This window comes from Muntiacus reevesi, chromosome 1, assembly GCF_963930625.1.
Source record: "Muntiacus reevesi chromosome 1, mMunRee1.1, whole genome shotgun sequence".
Lineage (NCBI taxonomy): Eukaryota > Metazoa > Chordata > Mammalia > Artiodactyla > Cervidae > Muntiacus > Muntiacus reevesi.
The window spans coordinates 218,124,723-218,136,454 of NC_089249.1; the positions used below are offsets into that span (position 1 = coordinate 218,124,723).

At 40.2% G+C, this 11,732-nt stretch overlaps 1 protein-coding gene across 1 annotated transcript; it reads left to right on the forward strand.

Annotated features, from left to right (window-relative positions):
- Positions 1-2,436: 2,436 nt before the first annotated feature.
- Positions 2,437-3,384, forward strand: LOC136156024 (olfactory receptor 2V2). The gene has a single exon (XM_065918368.1). The coding sequence runs from the start codon at positions 2,437-2,439 to the stop codon at positions 3,382-3,384; it is 948 nt and encodes a 315-aa protein (XP_065774440.1).
- Positions 3,385-11,732: the final 8,348 nt, after the last annotated feature.

Below are 11,732 nucleotides of genomic sequence, written 5' to 3' on the forward strand. Positions count from 1 at the left end.
ACTGTGAGGTCATAAAGAGTCAGACAATTTATTTGAGCAAAAGTCAATTCAAATCAGGCAATGCCAAACCAGAAGTGGTTAGGTGTGCTCTGTGGACAGGAACCAGCAGAAAGACTTTTATCATGTAAAAGTAGAAGAAAAGCAAAGAAATATAATTGGCTGTACTTAAACATTTGGCTTATTAGAATGACCCAAGAATTGGATTTTAAAAAGGAATTGGAAGCTCATAACTAAGAATTTCTCCTAGACAAGGTAATTTGCCCTCCTAAGAATATTTTTGCACAAGGACAGTGTGATGTGATATAAACTTTCCAGAACTTATATTATAAAGGTCCATTCTTAAGTGTTGGTTCCATGTTTTCTAGCCTTGCAACTTCAGGCAATCCAGTCAACTCCTCAGAATCTCAATTTTATCATCTATAAAAGAGGGTCTATCATTAAAAAAACACCACTCTACCTTCATTGCAGGATCACTGTAAGAGCAAATGAAACATGAATGTGAGCGCTGTGGGGTGCAACAGATGAATTTATTTTTGTGGATTGTATATTGCCTGACACTAGAACCAGGCAGAGAGACCTCTTCTCATCTGATGAGAGACAAACTTAACATCACTGATTCTTTATTCTCTAGGCAAATTACAAATTACCATAGTTCTTAATGATGAGATCACTTGTTAAAATTAATGAGTCCAGTCTATTTATATCAACAGTTAAAATTTGAGGTGGAATGTGAATGGTCATGGTACACAACCTCTAAGATGGTCTCAATGATATTCATTGTGACCCTGTGTGTCACTCTCCTAGTAACTGGGGGCTGGATTTAATGACTCACTAATAATGAACAGAATTCAGCAGAGCTCATGGGGTGTCACTTCCAATATTTGGTTATAAAACTATGGCTTCTATCTAGGGTGCTTGTGCTCTCACTCTCTCTTGCACCACTCACCCTGGAAGAAATCAACTGCCATGCTGTGAGGCAGCCCTGTGAAAAGGGAGCAAGGCCTGACTCAGCCACATGAGTGACCTTGGAGTAGAACCTCCTCCACACATGTCTTGAGAATACTGCAGCCTGACTAACAGTTTCAGGGTAACCTCTTGTGAAACCTTTTATGTCAGAGACAACTAAGTTGCACCCTCATTTCTGGCCCATAGAAACTGTGAAATAATCATTATTTCCTATATTATTTCAAGTTGTAAATTTGGGGTTATTTGCTACATGGCACGATACAGTTAATGCAAATTTAAAGAGAAAATTCTGCACTGTTTTGCTGTTGGTAGAGCCATGAAAATGCCTGCCTTGGATGTACAGCCCTGGATGGACAAAGCGACAGGTGGTATTTGAAGGTGACTGATAACCTAGAGGGGTGTGATGGCTGGGAGGTGGGAAAGAGGTTCAAGAGGGAGGGAAACATATATATACATACAGCTGGTTCATGCTGATGTTATCCTCCAATTAAAATTAAATAAATTTTTTACAAAGAAGGTGGCTGATGAGAGAGAAGAGGGTGAAATCTAAAAGCTGGAAATGACTTTGAAAACAAAGACAAGGTTATCCTGGTGAGAACATGAGGATAACAAAGTTGTGGTCAGAATATTATAATGTTTTTCATTCAGTTGCTTATAATCATTTATCTTACTTTCCTTGGGTTCATATATTATCATTATGATCAAGGCAGTGTTATCTTTTAAAATATGCACAATTTTTATTTCTTGATTTGAAATTTGTCAGTGTAAAATCAGGTCATGTCTCTGGTTCCCATCCATATAACATGTTTAGAAAAAAAAGTCCTGTCCAAAATCAAGAGAAATTCAATTTCTTTGATGTGCTCCAAATAAATTAATTAGAAATTTTATCAGACTGCCAGTAAATGGTTCAATCCATGTGGGAGACATTAATTATAGAGATTTTACAAGAAAGCTCTTGGATTTCTACTGAGGATAACTGAAGGTATTATTTTGAATTTTTATCAGCCAACTTTTATCAAGGCCCTGACCCTGGGGTTATTTTAAATATCTCATTGCAACTGAAGACCACACTGCTTTTCTTTTTTTAATTGAAGTATAGTTGCTGTACAATATTATGTAAATTACAGGTGTACAATATAGTGATTCACAATTTTTAAAGATTATATCCATTTGTAGTTATTATAAAATATTGGCTATATTTCCATGTTGCACAATATATCCTTGTAGTTTATTTTATACCTATAGTTTGTACTTCTCACTTTCCTACCCCTATATAGCCCCTCCTCTCTCTCCCCAATGGTAACCACTAGTTTATTCTCTATATCTAAGACCTCATTGTTCTTTTGAGGTTTGGGCACCAATCATTTCTTTTCCCCATTGGTCTTATGACTCTTCTGCCAATAAAGGTATGTCAGTCAATTCAATAATTTTTGTCCATGTTCTCAGGCGACCAGGAACATCAACTGAGCCATGGAGATACGGTTGAATCAATCATCCACAGATGACTTTGTCCTCTTGGGCATCTTTTCCCACAGCCCCACTGACCTTGTTCTTTTCTCAGCAGTCATGATGGTCTTCATAATGGCCCTCTGTGGGAATGTCCTCCTCATCTTCCTCATCTTCATGGATCCTCAACTTCATACACCCATGTACTTCTTCCTTAGTCAGCTCTCCCTCATGGATCTCATGTTGATTTGTACCAATGTGCCCAAGATGGCGGGCAACTTCCTGTCTGGCAGGAAGTCCATCTCCTTTGTGGGTTGTGGCATGCAAATTGGCCTCTTTGTCTGTCTTGTGGGCTCTGAAGGGCTGTTGCTAGGACTCATGGCTTATGACCGGTATGTGGCCATTAGTCACCCACTTCACTATCCCATCCTCATGAGTCAGAGGGTCTGTCTCCAAATTGTTGGGAGCTCCTGGGTTTTTGGGATAATAGATGGTTTGATCCAGATGGTGGTAGTAATGACATTTCCATACTGTAGCTTGAGGGAGGTGGACCACTTCTTTTGTGAGATGTTATCCTTGTTAAAGCTGGCCTGTATAGACACATCCATTTTTGAGAATGTGATATTTGCCTGCTGTGTCTTCATGCTGTTTCTTCCCTTCTCCATCATTGTGGCCTCCTATGCTCGCATCCTGAGAACTGTGCTGCACATGCGCTCTGCTCAGGCTGTCAGGAAGGCTCTCGCCACCTGTTCCTCCCACCTGACAGCTGTGTTCCTCTTCTATGGGGCAGCCATGTTCATCTACCTGAGACCTAAGCGCTACCGGGCCCCACGCCATGACAAGGTGGTCTCTGTCTTCTATACAGTCCTTACTCCTATGCTGAACCCCCTCATTTATAGCTTAAGAAATCGGGAGGTGATGGGAGCCCTGAGAAAAGGGCTGGACCATTGCAGGATTGTCAACCAGCACTGAAGAGTTAGGGTATTTTGTGCCTGACTGCCACTCCTGGCTTTGTGATGTTACATACATCTTCTATCTGAGTCTTGGTTTTCTCATTAATAATGAGGCTCATGACCCTGAAGTTTTCAGGAGATGTCTTTTAAACTCCAAAGTAATACTTTCTATCTCTGGTAAAACACCAGCTTCCCTCCTCTCAATCTTTTTGGATTTTTTTTTTTTTTTGAGAATACGTTGAAATGAAGTGCAGAACTTTGTAAGTTCAAGTACTGTGTATAAGTAGGCTCTGGGATTGCTATCACTTAGTATTTAAAACTGGATTTACTTCTACAGTCAGAGAATGCCTCAAACTGCACTTGTTAAATGTCTTTTTTTAATTTATTGAAGTATAGTTGATTTACAACTGTATGGCCAAGTGATTCAATTATACATGTGTACATATATGTGTGTGTGTGTTCTTTTTCATTATGGTTTATTACAGGATATTGAATATAGTTTCCTGTGCCATACAGTAGGATCTTGTTGTTAATCCACTCTATATAATAGTTTGCATCTGCTAATTCCAAACTCCTAAGCCATGTCTCACTCTCTCCCTCTCCTCCAAGGCAACCACAAGTCTGTTATATATATATATATATGTCTGTTGTATATGTGGACATGAGTTTGAGCAAGCTCTGGGAGTTGGTGATGGGCAGGGAGGCCTGGTGTACTGTAGTCCATGGGGTCACAAAGAGTCAGACCCAACTGAGAGACTGAAATGAACTGGATATATATATATATATATCCAAATGAACTGTATATATATATACACATATATAACAAGAACTCCTTAACTCTAACTGCTAATCTCTACCACTGATTTATAGCCTACTATGTACCAGGCACATATATTCTTTATGAGTATACATAGATATCATTTTTTTCCTATTAATATATTGTCTCAAGCTAGTGTCTTTGATGAAATGCTTCTAGATGACCAAATAAAGCTAATAAAATCTCACTCTTCACCCTATGTAACCGAGAACTTTATAAAGATTTCTTAAAGTTATATGCTTCAAGAATAAAGTGAGATTCATGAGGAAAGTGGTAAATATTGGCTCGTTTGTATGTTCACAGTGCCTGACACATAGAAAAGTCATTTTTAAGTGCTGTATATATAAAATCCTCCAACAAAATTACCACTTTTTATTTTAATTTCTAAAATAGCAAAGTTGACTATACTATTTCTTCTTTGGGGGATTAAGAAGAAATAAATGAGAGAATTAGATCTGCTATTTGTAAACTTATTTTTAAATGTTTTTAATTGAACTATTGGTATTACTTGTATCCACCTAGCTAAACTCTATACCAGTTCTTGTACACATTTGCAATAAAATTATCTTTACCTGGAACAAAATGCTTTTGTTGTATGCACAGAGAAAAAAGAGGACAGAACTGGGTTCTGGAAGTTGGACCAAACCACAGGGAGGTATTTGCTGTTTTCTGTTTCCAGGCTTGGAAAGAATGGGAGGCAGTAGCACTAATAGTAACTACAAGTCTGAGAACCTGCCAGGGAGAAATGACTTGATTGTCTACTCCATTTAATATTACTACAAACATTTCATAGTGAACAAGATTACATCCCTTTCACAGGCCAAGGAAACTGGGGCTTAGGTTGGTGAAGTCCCTTGCTCTTACTCCCCAGTTTTTGTCTCTATGTCCCCCTAGGAGATTGTTTGCTGGAGCAGCTGAGAACAGAGAATTTTGCAAAGAGGTTTCCTTCCCTTGGAGTTTAATTTGCAGACTGAAGACAAAGATATGGCAGAGGAGGGGTCTCCGGGGATTTGTGAAAACAGAAGCAACTTTCCTTAGTCACATCAAAGAGGAGAGCAATGAGTGGCAGCAAGAAGTGGCAGAGAATAAAATTTCTCAGCCAAAAGCTAGACCTGACCCAGCCATTGGTCTCTTTTTCAGGTGAGACAACTCCATTGACTCCCAGTGACAGGTCTCTCCCCTCTTGGTCCAGCCCTCTCCCACACTTCTTCTCTGATGGATGAATGTTTTCTCTGTGTTATAACTTTTGTTTCTGGAAAGCATTTTCTTTTTAATATTTATTTATTTACTGATATTATATATATCATGATACACACACACACACACACACACACACACACACACACACACACATTTTCTTTTTTCACTCTTTTCCCTCATCAGTTAGTACAAAATATTGAGTATAGTTTCATTTGCTATACAGTAGATCTTGCTGTTTATCTATTTTATAAACAGTAGGGTGAATATATTACTTTCAGAATTCTAATTTATCCCTCCCCCAGTCTCCCCCTTTGGTAACCATAAATTTGTTTTCTATGTCTGTGAGTCTGTGTCTGTTTTATAAATAAGTTCACTTGTATCATTTTTTAGATTCCACATATAAGTGATATGGTATTTGTCTTTGTCTGATTTACTTCACTTTAGTATGATAATCTCTAGGTTCAACCATGTTGCTGCAAATGACATTATTTCATTGTTTTTTATGGCTGAGTAGTATTCTGTTGTGAATATGTGCCACATTTTTGTCCATTCATCTGGATAAATTGCAAACTCAAACAAAAAGGGTAAATTTTTGCTCACTGTTTTTCTGATAGCTATCAGCAAGTGGTCAAAAAGTGAAAACATATTCTCAAGCATTGCAGCTACTAAAAAGACTAATTGACCAGTTGGCTCAGAGGTTAAAGCGTCTGCCTCCAATGTGAGAGACCTGGGTTTGATCCCTGGGTCAGGAAGATCCCCTGGAGAAGGAAATGGTAACCCACTCCAGTATTCTTGCCTGGAGAATCCCATAGATGGAGGAGCCTGGTAGGCTACAGTCCACTGGGTCGCAAAGAGTCGGACACAACTGAGCGACTTCACTTTCTACACAACACAGAGACAGAACCAAACTTCAGCTCAGTTCAGTCTTTCAGTCTTTCATTCTTGTCCGACCCCATGGACAGCAGCACGCTAGCCTTCCCTGTCCTTCACTAACTCCTGGAGCTTGCTCAAACACATTTCCATTGAGTCAGTGATGCCATCCAACCATCTCATCCTCTGTCATCCTCTTCTTCTCCTGCCTTCAATCTTTCTCAGCATCAGGGTCTTTTCCAATGAGTCAGTTCTTCACATCAGATGGCCAAAATATTGGAGTCTCAGTTTCAGCATCAGGCTTCCAATGAATATTCAGGACTGATTTCCCTTAGGATTGACTGGTTTAATCTCCTTGCAGTCCAGGGGACTCAAGAGTCTTCTCCAACACCACAGTTCAAAAGCATCAATTCTAAAAACAAAACAAAACAAAAACATCAATTCTTTGGCACTCAGCTTTCTTTATAATTCAACTTGCAGTACATACATGACTACTAGGAAAACCATAGCTTTGACTAGATGGACCTTTGATGGCAAAGTAATGTCTCTGCTCTTTAATATGCTATCTAGGTTGATCATAGCTTTTCTTCTAAGAAGTAAGTGTCTTTTAATTTCATGACTGCAGTCACCATCTGCAGTGATTTTGGAGCCTCAAAAAATAAAGTCTCTCAATTGGCTAAGTACAAAAACAAAGACACAAACATAAACACTGAGCACCAAAAAATAAAATTCAGCATACTACATCATCTTTGATTTAAAAAGCTCATGGCACTGATGTATATTCTTCAACAGATTGCCCCACCAGCAGGATTTCTTCTCCAACCCCAGAAAACAAAAGAAGGAAAAGAGATCCATAAGTCTCAGAATGAGAAGGGTAGGAGAATGAGTGAAGTGTCATTCTTCTCCTCTTTCCTATGGTGGATCCCTAAGCTCCCAATCAGGCCTGAGCTAGGCGGGGGCCATGTGAAAATTTTGGATTGGTGGAAGATCTAAGCTGTGACCTGTGTCAGGCTGAATCATAGCTTACCTGAAAGCTAGTCTTTATTAACTAAATGGGATGAGACTTTTAACTAAAGCTGCCCAGACAGCTCTGGTATCAGTCTTATCTCCATAAAACATAGAGAAAGATTTTCCAGCAGTGAATGTAGTCCTAGCTAAATATAAAGCTGTTTCTTGGCTGTAGGCAATCAAGTTTCACCTGATTACTCTGTAGGTAAAATAAATAGTACCCTAACAGAGTTCCCAGGGCTTCCCAGGTAGCACTAGTGGTAAAGAACCCGCCTACCAATGAAGGAGACCTAAGAGACACAGGTTCAACCCCTGGGTAAGGAAGATTCCCTGAAGGAAGTAATGGCAACCCACTCTAGCATTCTTGCCTGGAGAATCCCCCTGGACAGAGGAGGAAAGAGTCCACAGGGTCACAAAGAGTTGGACATGACTAAATCAACTGAACCTGCATGCATAACAAATTTCACATGGTAGAATAGAAAAATTGCCAATTATATAGATAACCTCAGATATGCAGAGGATACCACTCTAATGGCAGAAAGTGAAGAGGAACCAAAGAGCCTCTTGATGGAGGTGAAAAGCTGGCTTAAAACTCAACATTCAAAAAACTAAGATCATGGCATCCTGACCTTCATAGCAGACAGGTGGGGGAAAAGTGAAAACAGTGACAGATTTTATTTTCTTGGGCTCCAAAACCATGGCAGACGGTGACTGCAGCCATGAAATTTAAAAACGTTTACTCCTTGGAAGGAAAGCTATGACACACAGAGACAGCATATTAAAAAGCAGAGATATCACTTTGCCTACAAAGGTGCATGTAGTCAAAGCTATGGTTTTTCCCATAGTCACGTATGTATGTGAGAGTTGGAACATAAAGAAGACTGAGTGCTTAAGAATTGATGCTTTTGAATTGTGATGCTGGAGAACTGGAGAAGACTCTTGAGAGTCCCTCGGACAGCAAGGAGATCTAACTTGTCGACCCTAAAGGAACTTAACCCTGCATGTTCATGGGAAGGACTGATACTGAAGCTGAGGCCCCCATTTTTTTGGCTACCTGATGATGCAAAGAGCCGACTCATTGGAAAAGACCCTAATTCTGGGAAAGATTAAAGGCAGGAGGAGAAGGGAGTGGCAGCAGATGACAAGGTTAGATAGCATCACTGACTCAATGGACATGAGTTTGAGCAAACTCTGGGAGATAGTGAAGGACAGGGAAGCCTGGTATGCTGCAGTCCATGAGGTTGCAAAGAGACAGACACAACTTAGTGACTGAAAAATGAACAACAGGCAATAGAATGTAAGAGATAACAAAAGCTGAAGGGATGTGGAGTGAATCTTTGGAAGGTAAGAATAGTAACAATGAGATTTAAATGGGTCTTTACAGAAAAAAAAATTTTTCAATAAAAATGAAAAGCAGGCCGAGTAACTTCCAGTGGGAGATTAACTTGAACAAGAGTGTGGAGGTGGGAAAACACCAGGTACTCATGGGGGAGCTGGCATAGGTCACCAGGTAGTGCAGAGTGAGCAAAGGAGGTTAAAACAGAAAGTGAATTGACTCTTAGGGGTTTCCTCAGAAGCCACTTTATTCTGCGTGGCAGTGGTCTGACAGAGGCCTATTTTTTTTTTAGTCCTTCTGTCTCCATCTCCCTGAGTCTTTCCAGCTCTTCTTTCAATCATCTTCTCTCAGCCCTCTGAACTAATCTGTCCTATCTGTATATCAGCTTGCAACTGAAGGCCCCAAGAACTTTGTATGGCAGGGAAAACATGTTTTATTGTTTTTGTGAAAATAAAACCAGTCATATAAGGAGCTCTGCTCAATATTGTGCAACAACCTAAATGGAAAAAGAATTTGAAAAAAAAGGAATAAATACATGTATATGTGTAACTGAATCACTTTGTTGCACACCTGAAACTAACACATTGTTCATCAACAATACTCAATATAAAATAAAATAGCCAGGACACAGAAGCAGCCTAAATGACCATCAACAGAGGAATGGATAAGTAAGATGTGGTACATACATAAAATGGAATATTTGTTTTGCTGTTTGTTGATTAGTAACTAAGTCATGTTCAACTCTTTTGTGACCCCATGAATTGTAACCCACCAGACTCTTCTGTTTATGGGATTTTCCAGACAAGAATATTGGGGTGAGTTGCCATTTCCTTCTCCAGCAGATCCAGGGATCAAACCCTTGTCCCTTGCATTGGCAGCCAATTTTTTACCACTGAACTACCAAGTAAGCACAAAATGGAATATTACTCAGCCACAAAAAGGGACAAAATTGTGCCATTTGCAGAGATGTGGATGGACCTAGAGTCTGTCATACACCGTGAAGTAAGTCAGAAAGAGAAAAACAAATTTTGTATAATATCACTTATATGTGGAACCCACAAAAATGATACAGATGAACTTATTTGCAAAGCAGAAATAGAGACAGACATAGAGAACAAACATATGGATACAAACAGGGAAAGGGGGTGGTGGTATAAATTAAAAGATTGGGATTGACATATACATATTACTATGTATAAAACAGATAACTAATGACAACCTACTGTATATCACAAGGAACTCTACTCAATGCTCTATGGTGGCCTAAATGAGTGAAAGTGAAAGTCACTCAGTCATGTCTGACTCTTTGCAACTATACAGTCCATGTCTGACTCTTTGCAACTATACAGTCCATGGAATTCTTCAGGCCAGAATACTGGAATGGGTAGCCTTTCCCTTCTCCAGGGGATCTTCCCAACCCAGGAATCAAACCCAGGTCTCCCACATTGCAAGCAGATTCTTTACCAGCTGAGCCACCAGGGAAGCCAAAGAAGAGGTATGTGTGTATGTATGGCTGATTCACTTTACTGAAGAAACTGACACAGCATTGCAAAACAACTATAGGCCAATAAAAATTAATTTTAAAAATAAAATGAAAGACCAAAACACCGTCATATACCAAAGACTAAAGAGAAAGACACAAATTTATGGCCTGATCATTTGATTTCCAACGAACTGATCATTTTAAAAATTCATCTACTTCCATGGGACATAAGGCAAAAATCAAAGTGACTAAATTATGATCCAGCCTGGGACACCCTTGAGAGTGAAAGGAAGTGCTGTCCGTGGTTATACTGGGATGACAGACATAATAATTAGACCACAGGAAACTGGGAAGAGCAATGAGCTCACAGAAATATCTGACAGAGCATGGGAAGACACTCAGCTTCCACATTATCATCTGACTCTAATGAAGGTAGGCGCTCTTCTTTCCTTCTCACTTGGTTATAAAACTTAAGGGCCAGGACTGTGTTAAGTCTTCACTTTTGATTCAAGCACAGCTCACCAAACTCTTGCTTATCATCGGCCCTCAGTCAGTGTGGGCTGATTTTATGGGACAGGTAAAGAACAAGTGTGGATGGCAGGGAGACAGTCCCAGGTAGAGATTCCATGTGGACCCTGAAGGTCACTGAGTAACCATTGGTATATGTTTGTGGTGGGAGTAGAACACCAAGGAATTTGCCCCTCATTCCTGTGCCCTGGCTGTCCTGTGTCCATCTCATGACCAAGGTTCCTCACACTGTCCCTCTGCCCCTTCTTCTGGTCCTGTCCCCAAGCTCCCTGTTTGAGTTTCTTTAATTGCAAGCTTGGGAGCTCCTATGCTTGGGTTGGAGTTTGAGGGCTCCCCTGGGAGTGGACAGTTTTACCTTCCTCACTTAGGTTCTGTGTTAAGTACCTCATGGGCAGTGGAAGACAGTTATGCAACCCAGCCTGGGAGGCAACCTATGGCAGGTGGACAGACATCAGAGGGTGAGCTCAGATACCCAGATCCTGACTCTGTTTCCATCTGCCCAACATCATCTCCTTGACTAAGTCCATTTTTCCCTTCCCTTTTTGCTGAGCGGAGACTGTTGTCTGTCTGAGCCTCACTGTCTAAGCTAGAAAGTTGCAGGGAGCCTGAGGGTGACAAGGACACCCACAGCCTGGCCAAGAGGTTGGTGGAGGCTGAGAAAAGAAGTCAGAGCTGGGGGGCTCCTCCCTGTCCTCTCTGACTTCATAACTGCCAACATACAAGAGGAGGACAATAAAGTGAATTTGATGCTGAAATCTCCACAGGGGACCTGCTGAATACTTTTCTTCCAGAGAATCCACTTGAAGGTTAGTGAGGGTCTTTCTCCTGTCACCCACCCCTATCTTTCTTGCAGTTTCTGTTGCTGAATGCTACCTTTTTTGTCCCATTTTTACTTTCTTATCAGAATTTCTTCATCTTATTGTTTCCTGAAGCAGAGGTGACTTTTTTCTTTTTTAAAGGAGGGTAGGCATTCACTAATAGTATGTCTTTCCTCACTCTTTTTTTTCTAGTTTTCTTTCTTTGATCTACTTCTCTTTTTCATTACTTGATTTCTCATTGTTTTTTTCATTTCCTCTTTCTGTCTGGATTGGGATGCTCAGCAAAGGGTTCCTAAGTGGAAGAGTG

Excerpts from the sequence above, each read along its gene's own strand:
- LOC136156024 (XM_065918368.1), top strand. The coding sequence starts at position 2,437 with ATGGAGATACGGTTGAATCAATCATCCACAGATGACTTTGTCCTCTTG.